Source organism: Vitis riparia, chromosome 8 (genome assembly GCF_004353265.1).
Source record: "Vitis riparia cultivar Riparia Gloire de Montpellier isolate 1030 chromosome 8, EGFV_Vit.rip_1.0, whole genome shotgun sequence".
In the NCBI taxonomy this organism is placed as follows: domain Eukaryota; kingdom Viridiplantae; phylum Streptophyta; class Magnoliopsida; order Vitales; family Vitaceae; genus Vitis; species Vitis riparia.
This window is the reverse complement of record NC_048438.1, coordinates 15,022,963-15,040,644: the sequence shown is the minus strand read 5'-3', so window position 1 is coordinate 15,040,644 and position 17,682 is coordinate 15,022,963. Positions and strand designations below refer to the sequence as shown.

Sequence of the window (17,682 nt, the reverse complement as noted above, 5' to 3'; positions counted from 1 at the left end):
AGATGAGTGTAACGACTTTGCCCATCATTGAATTGTGTGTTTGTTGAAACAAAAAGGAATTGTCACATGTGTACTTTGTCTGATGGATCCTTCTCCAATAGTCACTCCAAAGGTCAAGTTGGCCCTTTATCACAAAAAAGAAAGAGTGGAAAAAAAAAAAAAAAAAGGAGAGGAAAGAAGAAAAAGATGCATTTGCTAGCAGTATAATGCAGGTAGTATGCCAGTGGTGAAACAATGGGAATGTAGGGGTGGTGTTGAAGTGTTGATTGTAACACTGGTGATAATTGATAAAAAGTTGCAGGGGGGCGTTGACTGGTTTTGAGTATTGGCCCGTCTTTTTACCTTTTTAGTAAGTTTCCTGTTAATGCCACCCTTTCGGGTTGTCTGTGAACTGTGAAGCTGCAAGATGCTGAATCCCAACATGATGCGAATGCAAGCCGTGGTGTTGTCACGGATAAAAAAAGGAAAAAAATAAAAATCAACAGGCGCATCACAGTAGTAAGTGGGTAGTTGGTTTGTCCGTTAATAGTTTGTGATGGGCTCATGAGTTGAAGATGATCAGAACGTGGCCCCACGTGCAACAGCAAAAGCGACTGTAGGAGAGAGGGCGTGGGTGTCCCGCGGTCCGCTGTTCAGTTGAGTGGGGCCCTCCCAATTCCTGGACTCTCGGATGCAATAACTGGCAAAGCAACACCCGCTCCCTAGTCCCTCCTCATGCAAAGAGGGCATAAATCACATAGTCGTAAATAGAAGGCGCATTTAAATACACCCTATTCCTCGTGCCCGCCAGCACGCCATTCGTTACTGCGGTCAAAATAAAATCCCCCTTCTCTCCCACTCCCACTCTCCATCCTGCATTTACCCCTTTCATGTGGGACGTGTCCCCATTAATTTTATATCTCCCCTCTCAATTTCTCTCTCACAGACCCCCCTCCAACTCTCTATAACTTCCCCTCTCTTCCTTTCCCTGGTTGTACGAGAGAGGTAAAAGCGTTACAGAGGGTACTTCCAATCGGTTTGTCATGTCAGACCATTTCCATCTTCCCAATCTCCGCCTCTCCCAGTTATAAATTTGTATGTGCTCTCCTAACAGTGTTTTGGGACTAATAATGGAGAGCCTCCTCTGTGATGAAATATGGCTTACCAGTCCTGTAACTCCTGACCCACCCTGTCGTGCACCCATGCAACCCAATTTCGACATTCACGCTTCTTCATTCTATACCACTAAACAAGATCGCGAGCAGGCTCTCGCTATTTGTATGCGCCAGGAGCTCAGTTACATGCCTGAACCTGAATACGCCCACCGTCTCCGGTTCGATGATATGGGAATCTCTAGGTTCAGGGTTATACAATGGATCATCAAGGTCATTTTTGGTCTTCTCCATCGATCTTCACCCCCTTTTTTTCAGTGTTTTATATGCTAATTATGCATCTTATTTCTGTCTTTCAGTCTCGTAGTCGATTGAATCTCTCTCTTGAAACAGTTTTCAGTGCTGCAAATTACCTTGATCGATTTATTTCAATGAATCAATGGCATGTAAGAAATAACGAGTTCTGGAATTCATTTTTTCTTTGTTCATTTTCTAATTATTTTTGGACTGAAAATTTTCTTTTAAAATATACCTGGCAGGGTTGGAAATACTGGATGGTTGAATTACTGTCAGTTGCATGCTTATCTGTTGCTTCCAAGTTTACTGAATCCTTCACTCCTTCCTTTGACGAAATCCAGGTGAGGTGACAAGTTATTATTATTCTCAACTTCACTGTTATTAGCATTACAGACCTAAAATTATATATCAGTTTATACGGTTATTGTTATGGTTGAAGATGGAGGACCTGGAACACTCATTTGAATCGAGCACAATCCAGCGGATGGAATTGACACTACTGCAAGCACTAGGATGGCGCCTTCGCTCAACAACACCTTACACCTTTGCAGAACTTTTGTTATGGAGTATAGACTCCCTGCAGCCTCACCTTCACCAGGAGTTAATCACCCGAGTCACCGACCTGCTTCTCCATTCTCTTTCTGGTAACTTCATTTCCATCAAATCCAAAACTACTCCTTGGTCCATGTACTTGAATCCTCCATGCTATTTACAAGATAGCCCTAGCCAAACATTTCTAGACAAACTACCCGTCACATTTTGATTAAGAAATCTTTAAGAACAGCTTGCCGACTATGACATATAATTAGAAGAACTCAGTAGCTTCACTAGTTCAATCTGAATCACTCTGGTAGATTCATGTTTGCTAATAAATTAGCATTACACTCACAACATATTTGATCCGTCCAGATTCTAAATTCCTGGAGTTCAGGCCATCTGTTGTTGCTGTATCTGCGATACGATGCTGTTCAGAAGAATTACTTTCCTCAAAATCAGATGCCAGTGTCATGACTTATTTTACTGATTTCATTCCTCCAGAACAAAAGGTAAATATATTAAATTTTATGAGCTTGCTCATGTAATTGAATGCAGTGTGTTTTATTTATGGGGGGGTTTTCAAATTTCTAGGGTGATCTAGCAAGGTGCCAAAAGATCATGGAATTGAGAATGACTGATCCACTGTACAAGATAAAAGTCTGCGGGAACTCCAAATACTGCCCTTCAAGTCCAATAACAGTGCTAACAATGAAGGGGACGAACACATGTGATTGTCACGTCAATCTCTCTGTGTCAAAGATGCAGTCAGGTTCAAACATCAATTTCAGATCAAATTTAAGGAAGCGAATGAGGGAAGGACATTGAAGATGACGTTAGGAAGCATTTTATCATATCTTATTTTGTTGTTGTACCAAGGCTTATGAAGGAAAACTAATCAAAGTTTGCCTGTTAAGCCTGCAACGAAGTTGCTACTGGTCAGATTGATGTGTGATTCCACATCTATATGGTTTGGTTCTTCAAAAATAAAAAATAGAATAAATTCCAGAACAGAAAGTTACTAATACATGGTATGCTGAGATATTGAGTCAGAAACAATCAAATACTTGCCATATATTTGCCTTCCTGGTTACATACCAGCCAGAATGGAGGATTATGATCTCATTTCATCACCACCAAATATATATCACAAATGAGAATCGCACTCAACTCCATCTTCAACGTTTCTATCTTCCACCCTAATTATCTCTTCCAACAAAGGTGCTTTCATTTTTGTAAGAACCAACCTTGGTTTTCATATTTGTTAGAATTAAACTCGATTAGAATGAGGCAAAGAAAACCCATGCATGGGCCCATGCAGGAATATCTGGTAATGATAATGAATGAGGACATCATTTCTTCATGATCGTCTAGATTTCATGCATGGAGTCATAACAGGAACAATTAATTCCTTGATGGGCTTATCAGCAGTCGAATACAACTGGTCTTATTACCATTTTATAAATCTGATTGCCGAGAGCAAACCGGGCCTTCCAATCTCACTATAACTCGAATGGATTCATTTTGTGGTACAGGCTGATGTGGGTTTCGGCATTCATTCTTGAGTCTCAGTTTAATCTATATCCACATACTGAAAATGGAAGTGAGGACTTAATTATTAGCTCATTGCATACATGTGACTGGCAAACATGATGAAGTAAAAGATGATTGGCTGTCTCACGCGTAATAGCAAAGCAGATGGTTACCTGTTCAGTGATTTTCATGTATTGACGATATAGCCCCGTCATTGTATATGGACTGAAAATTATGTGGAAATGAGAAGGTGATCCATCCATGCAAAAAAGGGTGTTGGAAACTATGTGGTGACCAATTGCAGCTGGTCACGTAAGCCTTAATTACAATAGCTGGAATGGTGGAACCCACTGTCTAAACATCCCCACTTGTTCAGAAATGTACTACAAAAGTTACCCTTGCGCAATGAATTTAACTCACCAAAATCTTTCCTTATCAGCCAATTTGATGAAGTGGGGACCCAGCGGGTAATTGCTTGGTACAGCCGCGTCAGCTATTTAACCTTCGGAACACCTCCTCTCTAGTCCAATGGAATTTGGAGGTCTATTTAATTCTAGGCCCACCTACTGTTGAGGCTCCACTCACAACTTGACTTGCCAGCTATGCCAGGGTTTTTACCATCATTAATAAATACCAAAAAAAAAGAAAAGAAAAGAAAAAAGGCCACTTAGTCACTTACCCATGGCCAGAAGTGAAGGGGTAGCCAAAAAGCAGATAAGATGGTGAAGTAATGGTTAGGGTTGCAGAAGAGAATGGCAACTTCATCACCAATTTCAGCTTTGTCTGTCCTCCCAAGGAGTGCTCCAATAGTATCCCTTCTCAATCAGCAACTGTCTCTGTTCAACCATCGGAGTCCATGTAGCACAATCTCTCAGCCGAAGAAAAAGGTCTCTTTCAGGGTTCAAGCGGCAAAGCTTCCTCCTGGGGTAGGGTTTCTTTGCTCCTTCACTTTTGTGGGTTTCCTTCATTTGAAGAGCCTTTTCTTATTAGATTAGAAAAAAAAATGGTTATTGAAAATTTCAGGTAGAATTGCCAAAAGTAGAGCCAAAATTCCAAGCTCCCTTTCTGGGGTTCACAAGGACAGCAGAAATATGGAACTCCAGAGCTTGTATGATTGGCCTTATTGGAATTTTCATTGTAGAACTGGTACAGTCCTCATCTTAATTATCCCTCTCACTTTCATTACCCTGAATGGGAAAGAATCACGACGGGGTTTGTGGCTTTGCAGATATTAAACAAGGGAATACTTCAGGTGATTGGGGTGGATATTGGGAAAGGTCTTGATCTTCCTCTCTGAGTACACAGCCTTCAGTACGTTTACAGTTGAGGCTACTTGGGGGTTTGTTTCTTCGATAGCTTCGTGATTTACCTTGTAACTCTGAATTGTAAGTCTAAAGGCAGAGCGTGCACCCTGTTGTTTATGATACAAACTGCAGTTATCTGCATATTAATTTGGAAATTACGGCTTAGCTTCTAATCTGATTGTTGTTTCGACCTTCAATTAAGAGGTATCTATCTACATGTTGATCAAGCTTGTTGGAAAATCAGGTCGTTAACAACTCCATGATGGATTACATATCTAAATTGTCATCTTTAATGCACTCCTAGGCCTGTTTTGAGGTTTTACAAGCCACGCGATTGCCTTGCCACCCACCCACAATGGTGAGGATGTAACGTGGCAGGTTTTCCACCACCACCCGAAGACTCTTTTTCAATGGTCCCAAAGAGAGAACACTAGATTTCTCCAATGGCTTCAGAAGGATAAGATTTCCCGGCTGAAAATGAACCAGGTTGGAACTTAGAATAGCCAAAGACCCTAGGAAAAGTGCGACCAACATGCACATTAGCAGAACTAATAGGCTTCCTTGTTAGTGGTTGAGACAAGCAGTGTTGAATCATTGATCACCCATTCTGCAAGAGGATGGCGATTTGCCTGTATTAACTGCAACTCCAAATTGCAGACTATCCAAAGTTACTGGAAATGCCCCATAACTCATGTTTTGTAACTTGTAAGTCAGAACGGTGACTTGAAAAAAAACCAGCTGTTATCCAACCCCAGCTATAATTTTTGTTTTCCAGAACAGTAACTTGATAAACAAAGGCAAAACACACATGAATACCCTCTGAACACACCGGCAAGATTGAACACCTTCCTTTATTTTAGTCCACAAAATTGATTTGCAAGAAACGTGTACCAAGTAACAGATCCTGGTGTACATGCATCTGCGGATATTTGGCTATGTGATACATGATTAGTAGCACAATTCCTCATTCTCCATCTCCTGGGAATATTTGTGGCTCGGTATATGCATCTAGAGATATTGGCAGCCAAGTACATCACACTGCAGGATTCCTTATGATGCATCCCCGAGGAATATTTAACTGTTGTTATAAACCTTGGAAAAAGGAGAAGCTACAGGGCCCTGCTTATTCGAGCATCTATAATTGGCACTTTTGAAAAAGGCTCAGAGATTTCTAAAGCCTCAGCCAGTGAAAGCCGGCGGTTTCTCCATGCTGTCTGTGCCCAGCTCTTCATTCTCTCTCCTTCATCCTTTCTGTTCTGTTGGACACAAAGTACTTCTGCATATGCACCTAAGATCAATCCAGAAACATTGTTTAAAAGTCATCATAGCAAACCACCAGAATACGAGATACACAACGAGAGGTTTGTCTAAGGATGGCTATAAATCACTATTGTAAGGCCAATGCTAAGTTATTTGGTTCTCACCACATCGGTTCACTCCAATCAGGATCAATAATTCACAATGCATGATCAAAAGTGTTTAGATGCTCAAACATACCTCTAGCAAGGGCCACAATATCCCTTTGAGCTACATCTGCCTTTGAACCTATACAATCAGTGAAAGACAAATCTTTTCAAGTTTAATAAATATGAGGAGATGGGAAATTTTTTTACTAAATCATGTCCCATACCTTCAGTCTCCAATGATGGGGCTTTTAGCAAATCTAATGCCCTTCTATAAAGTCCCTGTCAAAGATAGCAGAAGAAACCATTAAAAAAATTAGTCCATAAATAAATTACAATATGCTAACTCTCTATCTAAAATCCAACCACAAGAAGTAGGAAGAGATCAGCTGAAAAAATTCAATGCATCAACCAAATCATGTCCTGAGCATTTAACAAGCATCTAATTAGAGTAGCTCTGGAAGACCCAATCTCAAACCGGGTGCCAAAATCTCTAGATGCATATACCCCCAGCCACAAATATTGGCTGATTCAAAAGAATAGACCGGGTTATGAGTCAGTTCTCACCTCTTGAATCAAAAGAGAACTTGAATGCTCCATAATTGCTTTATGTCGAAACATGAGAGCTATGCAGGTTAAGATAATACCAACATTGGGATGATGTGAACCTATATCATCAAACCAGTAAGACTACAATATATCATCCACACATCATCCAATAAGCAGACTTCCAATAGAATGCTGAATAACATGTTTGTAAGTCTCAATTAGACAAAATCAAAGCAAAAGTGACACACCAAAATGTTCCTCTGTTTTTGTTAACACCCTTGTCAGTATCTCCTCTGCTCCACTAAAGTTCCTGAATACACAAACGTCAGAGTCCATGTCCCAAAAAGGATCATATTAAACTAGCTATAGAAAGGTCCACAACTAATCCTGCACTTACCCCAATTGTCCCTCAAGCTGCCCTAAAGCACAGGTAGCCGCCAATTGAACTTCCCTCCCAGACATACTACAAGCTGCTAAAGCATAAGGATCAGCAAATTCTTTATTTGCAGATATCCCTTCAATTGCCTTTTGGTATAGCTCCTTTGCTAACGAAAATTTGCCCATTGAGTGCAAGAATTCCCCATATGAGAGAGCCGCATTGCCTATGTATCATACCATCAATTTTTTTATTTATTTTTTGATAGGCATATATCATATCATTGATATACTGTGCAATAAGAGAAACCTCACCAGTGCAACCTTTTTCATCTTGTAATCCTTGAAAGAAAGACTCAGCTGCAAAAAAAAAGCAGCTCAGCATTTAGCAATTGATATGAACAGATATGACAACCAAACAAGGTAAAAATGGGAAAATTGCTAGACATACCAGATTCAAGGTTACCATGGACAAGCTCAACTAACCCTTTTAGTGCTTTGGCACGAACATTTAGAACCTTGGAGCCAAATCCATTGCCTATATCTGCTGTGTCATTCCCCAAGAGTTGAACGCATTTATCTGCAAGCACCCGTGATGTATCGTCCTATATAGGGAGAACAATCTACACATAAATCTCAACTGTGAATAGAATATTAGAAAATTAGAAGCACAGAACACCAGTGGTGGTGGTGGTACCCGCTCCAACTGTAAATTGAGTCCAACAAGACCTTCCATGGAAGCAACTATAGCAAAACCCACAACGAGCAGACAAATCAATACCCACATTATCATAGATACTTGCGATAATAAATTATAAAAAAAAAAAAAAAAAAAAAACCTAAATTACCTCTAACACCCAAATGAGACTCTGCTAAACCTTGAATTATCTGGAGTTTGTCAATTGCATCATCAAAAGCTCCCCTGAAAGCTCAAATTGGGATTGTTATGAACTAAACTGTTTCAAATAGAAATAATCATATTAATTATATAATCCCAAAAAAAGGGGAAAAAAAAAAAAGGAAGAAACGAAAAACCTCTCAGACAATAAGGTAGACATGGCAAGTAGGACCATGCCCCTTGAATTTTGGCTAGTGGTATCGTCAACCTCGTTTGAGTGAGTCGAAAGGCACTGCTCCAGTACCAGTAGACCTTGTGCGTAGGATTCATCTACACACGCAAAACTTGACTTCGAATTTTTCTCATAATTCAAACCAGAAGAAGAAAGTAAATAGAGAAACAGGGTGTTGAAGATGTGTAGACTCAGAATTACCAGATTTAAGGGACCTCGCGTGAGAGAGAGCGTAGTCGATCATCTGAAGAGCGACGGGGGTTGCATTTGAGCCTTGGGGCCCACAAAAAAATCTGGATGACGATGGAGATAGAAGAGACGGTGTACGAGAGAGGAGGCCCATTCCGGTGGCCCGAGCAGCGGCGGTCGCTGCCCTTGACAAGTTCAATGCGGTGCCCAACATTGTTTATCCTGTCGGTGGTTCTCCGTTTAGTCGGGAAAACGCAAAACCCTAGAAGCAGGGTTTGGAGGGTAAAATGGGAAAGGAATTCTAATTTTCCATGTCCTCAAACAGATGATAATCAACGTGTCCACATTTCTCTTTCGGCGGAAGCTGGCTGCCAAGTGCCAACTACACACCCATTACGTGTGTTGCATATTGTATAATACAATGTGCGGGGAAAAAGGCTTACGTGTTGGGCCACGTGTCCTCTTCTCGCTAGAGGATGAACCTATTAAGAATAATAATGAAATTAAAAGAAACATAATTTACTTATCTTATATAAAATTAAACATTAAAAACCTATTATTCAAGAAATTAAACATATATAAACACATTTATCATATGTAAAGTTAAACATAATCTTCTAAATCATACCAACAACAGAAGGATTTGAAGAATCAGAAGGATCAGAACTACTAGGAGTAGTTGTTGCAGCAAGTTGGATGTTTGAGAGTTGTTGTAGATTGTCCAACTCATCTTCTGGAGACACTATTTGTACTATTCCTCTTCGATGTGACATTTCCTACATAATAAAGTAAATTAGAAAAAGTAATATAAAATAAGTTACATAAATAATATAAAATAAATTACAATTTGTATATTTGATAAATATATATTTATGTACTTACCAATATTATTAGCTACACATCATCTATATCATCATCATAAATGAATTTATTATCTCTTTCAACAATGTTTTCTTATCGTGATAGTGGAACATCTGTTTGGATAGTTTCTCCAGCAATATCATTTCTATCACAATTGATTAAATCATTCTCGACCAACTCATGCATATCATGTTGACTGTAAAGTGATATAAACATTCAAATATATGGATTTATAAATAGTCGAATCATATGGTATAAAGACATGAAATTATTAAATCACAGGTTTAACCCATCTCATTTAAAAATCAATTAATTCTTAGAGAAGTAATAAATTTTTTTTACGTGATTTGATATCACACTTATCTTAGAATTTAATCATTTGAAGGTACACAAAGGATTTGGCTCATCCCATATAACATATCCATTTCAAAGTTCTGACTCATCCCAAAGTTTGTAATGATGCTTAATCATCTTCGGCATGCCTATCCCGTTATTATTTTTTAATTATCTTTTTCCGAGTTAATATATATATGAATTCTGTTATGGTGTTGCTTTTCCATCCCCCTCAAAATCATTAAACGTGAATCAACTCAAATTAGTGGTGGTTAGGCTCAAAACATTGGGCACTTTATGCCTGCCTAAGAGCCCACGAAAATGTAGTGGAGACTCCATCGATGGTTTACAGGATTCCTCCTAAAAAAGTAGGAGAGATTAACCCTCCATACAGTCTCTAGTCTTCTTTTGTTTCGTCTTTAAACAAATAAGCTTTATACATAATTTTGTGCTGAAATGCGCTTCTGGGTCACAAAAGAGGGCATCTTCCGCCACAAGCATTAGAAAGTTTAAGGGGCATAATTGTGTTCCCCATATTTATTCATCACCCCCTTTCTCAGGAATGATGATGGAGATTTGCCCATATTTTATTGCCAATGCTCAGAAGACCCCACCGCTTTAAGTCTCCTAGTTTATTCCGAATCCTTTTAAGTTGTACTGATATGATCAACTTCTCTTTACTTTTGTTTAGAAATGACACCAAATAGAATTCTAATTTGGTATATTTGATTGTGTGTTTCATCTCATAATTAGATTTCGTTAGGACCTAATTCGATATCTGATCAACCATAGAGAACATGAGCATGTTCTTTTAGAGTGAGCATGTGGGCTGACTGAGATCATACGAAGGAGGATCCCACTAGAGAGTGGATCGACGTACTAAGCTAAGAACAACCATATTTCTCTTTTTGAAAATAATAATAATCAAACAAGAGTTTTCGTAAGGAAAGCAGAAACCTCGGTTCGAAGCAATGGATATATGCCCTTTCTCTCAGAAGTAAAAGTGAAAAAGGAGATTAACCTAGAAAAGCAACAACCCGAAATAGAAAAAAAATATATGATAGAGAGAGAAAAAGCAATGAGGGAAGTAAGCAGCAGTTAGCCTTCCCTCTATAAACCGTTTCACTCAAGCCTGTGGTTATCGAAGCGAAAGACTTGGACTCTGACTCTTACTTCCTTACTCTAATTCCAGAAAACTTGAAACCATGCTAACTTCCTTCCCCGTTCTCCTCTTTGTTTTGGTCTCTCTCACCGTCACAAGTACATTTTCCTTCTCCTTGTACTCTGGTAGCTGTTAGTTTTCATATATCTGTCATCCATCAACTGATTTCTCTTTTTGGTGATATGCAGATGGGTCTCAGCTCATACTAGTAAACAACTGCAGGGAAAGCATATGGCCCGGAATACTGGGTGGTGCAGGCCACTCCACCCCTAAAGACGGTGGATTCAATCTCAACAGTGGAGAAGAAGTGGTCCTTGACTTGCCCGAAAAGTGGTCAGGAAGGGTATGGGGAAGGCAAGGTTGTCGCTTTGATAACAATGGAAAAGGCAATTGCGAGACCGGAGATTGCTCTGGCATGTTACATTGTCGGGGCACAGGGGGCGTGCCACCGGCAACGGTGGTGGAAATGACACTTGGGACATCCGCCTCTCCCTTACATTTCTATGATGTGAGTTTGGTTGATGGATTCAACTTGCCAGTTTCCATGGCGCCTGTTGGTGGTGGAATTGGCTGTGGACGCGCGGCATGTGATGTCGATTTGAACATTTGCTGCCCATCTGCACTGGAAGTGAAGAAGGGTGGCAAAGTGGTGGGCTGCAAGAGCGCCTGCTTAGCCATGCAATCGGCCAAGTATTGCTGTACAGGCAACTACTCTAACCCGAAAACTTGCAAGCCCACGCTCTTCGCCAATCTCTTCAAAGCCATCTGCCCAAAAGCCTATAGTTATGCTTTTGATGACTCTACCAGCCTCAACAAATGCAGGGCTTCACGGTATCTCATCACCTTCTGCCCTCCCAAATAAGGAATATTGTCAGGGTGCACTCATGGCTCGGTAAGAAAGTCAGTGGTGTTAGCAATGAAGCTTCTTGTGGTTATCCGTACTTTCTACTTGAATCGTCTGTTGTTGCAGTCTTCTTTTTCTTTTTTAAAGTTAGATTAGATTGTATGATTTGATCTTGTTCATCAAGTTCTGTTAGTTGGAAACACTAGTTTCCTGCTGGGTTGAGGCCTAGTAATAATGTTTTGGCATGTATCCAGTTCAAATACGTTCATCAGCTTTAAAGTTATTTTTATTCAGTAGACGTGTAAATCATTTTGCTATAGCATTCTAAGAATAAAATGGTTTTCATGTCTACTATTGAATTACTGTGGATTTGAATTGTGGTTGAGTGATGATGAGACGTTGATGGGAATGGTTATCACCTTAAACCCCACAAGAAAGCAAATAAGAAAAAAATCAAAGGAAAAGATGCCTGTACGAGTATTTGGCTTTTGGAGTCTCGACTTGCTTTCTTGTAAGTTTTCTCTTGGCGATGATATGATGGATTCATCTCTATAGAAGCAGTGCTTTGACAAGTTTCATTTATTTATTTCCACTGCCCCGTTCAACATTTACACTCTATGACCCTGAGCTCAAATATCATCAGATTTCTTCTCAAATTTTCTACTATTTAACATTCCTCATCTGTTTCAAATTAAAGAATCAGTGCCAAATATAGAGCAAACTGTTCCAAGCCATAACAAATTGGCATTGGAGATCAGTATTCTCATCATCTTTATCCTAGTAATTTTGGCTCGAGGAACAAGAAATCTAATATATCCTAACCCAAGTGGCTTAGATTTGGAGCATCTTCTGCAAATGCTAAGTGGATGAACTGTCTTGAATCAAAAAAGTCATCATATGGAGGGAAAAATGAAGAAAAAAAAACAGTTCAAAACCTGAGGGAAACCCCCGAAAGGTTCTGTCAATAAATCTCATAATCAATTAAATTTAACATAACAGAGCTATCCTCTTGGAGTTTCCAAAGCAGAGTTAAAAAGCATCCAAAGCAAATACGCCAAATTCACCCCAAACCTTTCCCAATTTAAAATCCAAATTAATAACATTGCAAATTATGCTTTCGGAAGGGAATCATTTTTCCAAAGAAGAACAAGATCCACCTTCACTACGGGGCAAAATCTAATGAAACTACTAAAAAGAAAAACTTGGCTATAAATTCATGTAAGCGACGAGAGATGCCCCAATCTAAGAAAGGAAACATGGATATTAACATTGCAGAAGCAGTAGAGGGGGAGGATGCGCTCACTTATGCCGGATCACTACCAGTACCAAATGTTCAAGAGATGGAGAGAAGCAATCCTGTGCAGGTTCCTGAAAGATACATTAGGAACCAAGAAGACATGCCCAAAACTACCGATGCGATTCACCTTTCATGTGAGATTCCCGTCATTGATTTATCATTACTATCAAATGGGCACAAGGAGGAGCTCAAGAAACTGGAACTAGCTTGCGAAGAATGGGGCTTTTTCCAGGTAATATTCAAGATATAACGAATTTACACCAAGCAAATGGTTCTTTAAACAAAAATTGAATAGACACTCTATAGCAATTGCCACCTAACATGGTTACAATTTGTGTGCGCCATACCTTTACACTGGCCACAAATTTCAAGAACCAAAATTGAACAATGTTAACATTTGTCACATCATAGATGACAGAATGTTTTCATTTTTACCAGTGTTGCACATTTTTCAAACAGAAAAATATTTTGCAGGTGGTGAATCATGGAGTAGCAGAAGAAGTGTTGCAAGGTATGAAGTACAGTGCATCTGAGTTTTTTGAACTCCCATTAGAAGAGAAGAACAAGTATGCAATGGCCTCAGATGACATACAAGGGTATGGCCAGGCATTCGTTGTTTCTGAAGAGCAGAAGCTGGATTGGTCAGATATACTGGTTCTTGTTATTTACCCTACACGATTTCGGAAGCTTAAATTTTGGCCAAACGCACCAAAGGAATTCAAGTATGTTTTTGTCATTATTTGAAACTACTAGCTAGGTTTCTTGCTATCTGTAAATTTAATAGTTTAATCCATGCAGAGAAAAGATCGAAGTCTATTCAAATGAAGTAAAAAGAGTAGGAGAGGAGCTCCTATGTTCCTTGTCTTTGACAATGGGAATGGATAAGGATACTCTCCTTGGACTGCACAAAGAGTTTGTGCAAGCCTTGCGAGTGAACTACTATCCCACTTGCAGCATACCAGATCAAGTACTGGGTATAAGTCCGCACTCAGACACAAGCATCCTAACCATACTTATGCAAGATGATGATGTCACTGGTTTACAGATTAAGCACAGTGGAGAGTGGGTGCCTGTTAAGCCAATTCCAAATGCTCTGGTCGTGAATATTGGAGATGTTGTTGAGGTAATTTTCTACAATCTCGTTATGTCACCTATTCTTTCTTGCTGAATTGAGACATTATTACTGATTAAACATCAGACAAACATGTCATATAAAATGGCAAGAGCAGAGGAGATAGAGGAAAATGTCCTAATTGTTCTATGACTGCCTGTTTATTATTGTAATGACAGATTTGGAGCAATGGGAAATACAGGAGCATTGAGCACAGAGCTGTGACAAACAAGAACAGGGCAAGGATTTCATTTGCATCTTTTATTCTTCCACATGATGATGTGGAAATTGAGCCATTTGACCATTTGGTAGATTCCCAGCAGCCCATTAAGATATACAAGAAGGTAAGATATGGAGATTATCTTAGGCATTCCATGAAAAGGAAAATGGAGGGAAAGGTTCACACAGAAATGGCCAAGAATGAAAATTAAGTAGATTTTCTGAATATTCCATCACTTCCATAGTGAAAGGACATTGAAGGAAAAATAAATAAATCAATAGAAACAGAAGTTGTCCCCAGACATTCTCAACATGTTATGAATTATCAGACTCCTGTTAGTCAAAATAAACACCAAATATTTCAATTATCATTTCTTTACTTCAGATATCAATGGAATTCCACTAAATTTACCTTTTATTCAAGCAAGTATTTACTTTTTACTGTAGATCGTGTTTTCCTATGAGAACCGGATATGCCAAACTGCAAGAAGGTTCTCAAGGATATTTCTCTGAAAGATAAATTACAATGGTATTTAAATATTTTGCAAAGCTAAGGCCACCACACCATTTGTTTGTTCATGCTGTCTGGCATTACTAAAAATTTATTAGTTTCTAGTAGCCTTACTCTTCTTGGTTGTAATGAAAATATGGAGCAAAGGGAAGTATGAGAGATTTGAGAATGGTTCTTACAGGCAAGGACATACTATGCAACATTTTTCACATCGGATTTCGATGTTGAAATCAAACCACTTGATCATATGCTAGATCCTAAACAGCCTTGTAGGATATACAAGGTCATTCATGGGGATTATCCAACCACTTGATCATATGCAAGATCCCAATAACAGCCCTGTAGGATATACAAGAGGGTCACTTGTGGGGATTACCCGATGTCTCTGAAGAAAAGACTAAAAGGAAGGGCTAATCTCGTATTTGCAAAGTATAGCACAAATATAATATGCTGAATTCTACCAACTCCTTTAAAATGTAATGGCCTCAGCCACAGATATCTTATCTGGGTTCTTCTCCCCTTTTGGTCTAGTGCTGTGCCAAATAAAAACAAGCAGAGTTCCCACTTCTTGCATTGTTGGTGTCTATCTACAATCTATTTCAATTTTTCAAATTCTGTGTTATCTTGTCATTGAGGCTTCAATAACTAACTCCACTTAGTATTCCAAGCACATCATTCAAAGGAAAATGTGTATCCATCTTATAATATACCCTCTGACCAGAAAAATATATGTTGGAAAGATAACCAAAGCACACATGCAAAATTTTTATTGGTGCAAGATCCCTTCTTAAAATTCACTGTTAGTTATGAACTAAGACTACAAGACTTTTAATGTCTACTCTTAGCTGGACCTGCAGATATGATGCTTTTGCCATAGCTATCAGGCCGAATGGGCAGTGGAAGGCCTAGGAGGATACATCTGGTTGGGAATTACATGTATAACTACTTCTGTTTTAATGAGTAGGGAGACTGCACCATTTTAATAACATGCCTATCTATAAGAGTAGCTACAGAAGTTTAAACCTTTCTTTTTGTTGTTATGGATTTTAAGCCCGTGTTGTCTTAGGATTACAATGTAGAGTTAAAGAAACAACAAACATCATTGAAAAGAATGATGTAATTGTTGCTAAAAAGAATGATACAATGGTTGAAACTGTTGATAAAGATGAGGGGAATAGAATGGTTGTCAACCTAAATTGGAGAGATAATTCCATAAATCTTTCCTACAATCAATCAAATAGTATTTCACCAAAAACACCTATTGAAACTTCTCCCAATCATTTTACAAATAGTAAAACCACAGGGAAGGACCTAATACCCTAATTTTCAATGTGTACTCCGGGAAGAAAAGATCCATCATCACTTCTTCGACTCCAATTGAGATCTCTCCTCCTAGTAATTTGGACTTGCCTATCACTTTTAGAAAAGGGTTGGGGTTGGAGTTTGCACTCATCACCCCATGTCTTATTTTATACTTATGTAGAAACTTTCACCTGGCCTTTCTCTCACAAGTGTTATCTGAACGAATACCCATCACTATTCAAGAAGCCTCAACCTCCAAATCGTGGAAAGATGCCATTAAGGAGGAGATGATAGCATTGAAAACAAACCAATTAAACTTGGGAGATTATTGATTTACCAAAAGTAAAGATGTTAGTAGATTGCAAATAGATCTTCATCATGAAATACAAATTTAGTAGAACATTGGATAGATACAAGACTTTTCGTTTAAAGGATACACACAAGCTTATATAAGTGGATTTAAAAAAAAAAAATTAGAAATTACCTTTTCAAGAGATGATTCTTACCGATGACTAAAAAAAAAAAAAAGACTTGTCTCTTCAAGAGACAATTTTTGCTTCAAATCATATTACATGGCAAACACTCTTTCTTAGATGACAAATACTATGATAGATTTGGAAATATTTTCTTCATTACTATAGTTTACAAATTATTTTTTCAAGCTATCCTACACTTTATCAAAAACCCTACTTATTTAATATCTATGCACATGAAGGTTTATCTAAAAAGATTATGCTTAAAAAAGACATACATTAATTTTAGCAACTCTCATCTCTTGGAACCACACTTGTGAGTGTGAAGAGTTATTTCATTTTTATATTCGAATTATTATCTTTTTAAAAAAAAATTAAAATTAAATTAGTTTTTTTCTTTTTTATTCCTTTTTATTGTATTTTTATTTGAGCTCTATTTGTGTTATGAAACCTTGAACTTTCTTTTCTCCTATTAACTATGATTCTTCTGAATGAGACATGCAGAGATCATAGATTTTTAATGAAGTAGCTAGGTGCAAATCTCATAAGAGATCATAGATTTTTAATGGAGTAGGCAAGAACATTTGTGATCTTATATCGAAATTCTGGATCATATATGTATACCCAAGCCATCTGACTTTTTAGTGAATAATATACTATTGATGCAAAGAGAAATTAAGGAGAGTTAAATTGCAATTTTCTTGAGTTGTAACATATTTAACACAATCTTTAATGATGCCCCACCTGCAAATATATACTGGAACCCATAATATAAAACTAGGAAAACAAAAATTAGAGATTAGTACATGATTTCAGATTTCAGATGGGTCATAGAAGGTGAGGAGTGGATGAGGATCCAGGAAGCTTTAACATTATTTTCTGGTCATTGACAGGACTTTCTACTTCTTTATTGGTTCAGTCATATCATCCTACTATTACTTCTTTCCCTCGATCCACGCAAAATCTTATATGAAGATTTGCTTTTGATTATAGAAAACAAACATGGTCACATGGTTCTAGGAGTTTTGGGTCAAAATGGCCTTCTTTTTTTTTTTTTTAAATTTATGTTGAAGTTACCCTTTCTATATCCAGTAAAAATATTTTTTTTTATCATTTTTGTTAAAATCACAATTGATAATTACGACTTCATATTTAAACTAAAACCGCAGTTGACAATTACAACTTCTTTTTTTAACTAAATTTATGTTCAAGTTACCCTTTTTA

General features: G+C 38.2%; 5 protein-coding genes across 5 annotated transcripts; 4 read left to right on the top strand and 1 right to left on the bottom strand.

The window, feature by feature from the left end:
• Nucleotides 1–792: 792 nt before the first annotated feature.
• Nucleotides 793–2,950, top strand: LOC117920799 (putative cyclin-D7-1). Its single transcript, XM_034838437.1, has 6 exons — nt 793–1,364; nt 1,451–1,537; nt 1,631–1,729; nt 1,828–2,032; nt 2,298–2,434; nt 2,517–2,950. The coding sequence occupies exons 1-6, from the start codon at nt 1,077–1,079 to the stop codon at nt 2,748–2,750; spliced, it is 1,050 nt and encodes a 349-aa protein (XP_034694328.1). The 5' UTR covers nt 793–1,076; the 3' UTR covers nt 2,751–2,950.
• A 1,190-nt stretch (nt 2,951–4,140) lies between these two features.
• On the top strand, nt 4,141–4,956 carry LOC117920800 (light-harvesting complex-like protein OHP1, chloroplastic). The gene is made up of 3 exons (XM_034838438.1): nt 4,141–4,381; nt 4,479–4,601; nt 4,684–4,956. The coding sequence occupies exons 1-3, from the start codon at nt 4,208–4,210 to the stop codon at nt 4,750–4,752; spliced, it is 366 nt and encodes a 121-aa protein (XP_034694329.1). The 5' UTR covers nt 4,141–4,207; the 3' UTR covers nt 4,753–4,956.
• Nucleotides 4,957–5,478: 522 nt separating this feature from the next.
• On the bottom strand, nt 5,479–8,711 carry LOC117920798. Its single transcript, XM_034838436.1, has 12 exons — nt 8,358–8,711; nt 8,122–8,254; nt 7,935–8,008; nt 7,784–7,830; nt 7,538–7,691; nt 7,402–7,446; nt 7,109–7,313; nt 6,960–7,021; nt 6,730–6,830; nt 6,390–6,444; nt 6,257–6,304; nt 5,479–6,047 (listed from the first exon to the last, which is right to left on the bottom strand). Exons 1-12 carry the CDS (start codon nt 8,557–8,559, stop codon nt 5,869–5,871), a joined length of 1,305 nt encoding a protein of 434 aa, XP_034694327.1. The 5' UTR covers nt 8,560–8,711; the 3' UTR covers nt 5,479–5,868.
• Nucleotides 8,712–10,654: 1,943 nt separating this feature from the next.
• Nucleotides 10,655–11,904, top strand: LOC117920807 (thaumatin-like protein). The gene is made up of 2 exons (XM_034838447.1): nt 10,655–10,799; nt 10,890–11,904. Exons 1-2 carry the CDS (start codon nt 10,745–10,747, stop codon nt 11,561–11,563), a joined length of 729 nt encoding a protein of 242 aa, XP_034694338.1. The 5' UTR covers nt 10,655–10,744; the 3' UTR covers nt 11,564–11,904.
• An 897-nt stretch (nt 11,905–12,801) lies between these two features.
• Nucleotides 12,802–14,569, top strand: LOC117921309 (protein SRG1-like). The gene is made up of 4 exons (XM_034839168.1): nt 12,802–13,074; nt 13,317–13,564; nt 13,641–13,965; nt 14,133–14,569. Exons 1-4 carry the CDS (start codon nt 12,802–12,804, stop codon nt 14,382–14,384), a joined length of 1,098 nt encoding a protein of 365 aa, XP_034695059.1. The 3' UTR covers nt 14,385–14,569.
• The last annotated feature ends 3,113 nt before the right edge of the window (nt 14,570–17,682 follow it).

What these genes read in the sequence shown, in the direction of transcription:
- LOC117921309 (XM_034839168.1), top strand. Translation starts at nt 12,802, where the DNA reads ATGGATATTAACATTGCAGAAGCAGTAGAGGGGGAGGATGCGCTCACT. An exon ending in AACGCACCAAAGGAATTCAA is followed by an intron (nt 13,565 to 13,640) that starts GTATGTTTTTGT and finishes TAATCCATGCAG; the next exon opens with AGAAAAGATCGAAGTCTATT. An exon ending in ATATTGGAGATGTTGTTGAG is followed by an intron (nt 13,966 to 14,132) that starts GTAATTTTCTAC and finishes TTGTAATGACAG; the next exon opens with ATTTGGAGCAATGGGAAATA.
- LOC117920800 (XM_034838438.1), top strand. Translation starts at nt 4,208, where the DNA reads ATGGCAACTTCATCACCAATTTCAGCTTTGTCTGTCCTCCCAAGGAGT. An exon ending in CGGCAAAGCTTCCTCCTGGG is followed by an intron (nt 4,382 to 4,478) that starts GTAGGGTTTCTT and finishes TGAAAATTTCAG; the next exon opens with GTAGAATTGCCAAAAGTAGA. An exon ending in GAATTTTCATTGTAGAACTG is followed by an intron (nt 4,602 to 4,683) that starts GTACAGTCCTCA and finishes GTGGCTTTGCAG; the next exon opens with ATATTAAACAAGGGAATACT.
- LOC117920807 (XM_034838447.1), top strand. Translation starts at nt 10,745, where the DNA reads ATGCTAACTTCCTTCCCCGTTCTCCTCTTTGTTTTGGTCTCTCTCACC. An exon ending in GGTCTCTCTCACCGTCACAA is followed by an intron (nt 10,800 to 10,889) that starts GTACATTTTCCT and finishes GGTGATATGCAG; the next exon opens with ATGGGTCTCAGCTCATACTA.
- LOC117920798 (XM_034838436.1), bottom strand. Translation starts at nt 8,559, where the DNA reads ATGTTGGGCACCGCATTGAACTTGTCAAGGGCAGCGACCGCCGCTGCT. An exon ending in TCAATTTACAGTTGGAGCGG is followed by an intron (nt 7,692 to 7,783) that starts GTACCACCACCA and finishes CTCCCTATATAG; the next exon opens with GACGATACATCACGGGTGCT. An exon ending in CCCATCATTGGAGACTGAAG is followed by an intron (nt 6,305 to 6,389) that starts GTATGGGACATG and finishes CTGATTGTATAG; the next exon opens with GTTCAAAGGCAGATGTAGCT.
- LOC117920799 (XM_034838437.1), top strand. Translation starts at nt 1,077, where the DNA reads ATGTGCTCTCCTAACAGTGTTTTGGGACTAATAATGGAGAGCCTCCTC. An exon ending in TTTCAATGAATCAATGGCAT is followed by an intron (nt 1,538 to 1,630) that starts GTAAGAAATAAC and finishes TATACCTGGCAG; the next exon opens with GGTTGGAAATACTGGATGGT. An exon ending in TCATTCCTCCAGAACAAAAG is followed by an intron (nt 2,435 to 2,516) that starts GTAAATATATTA and finishes TCAAATTTCTAG; the next exon opens with GGTGATCTAGCAAGGTGCCA.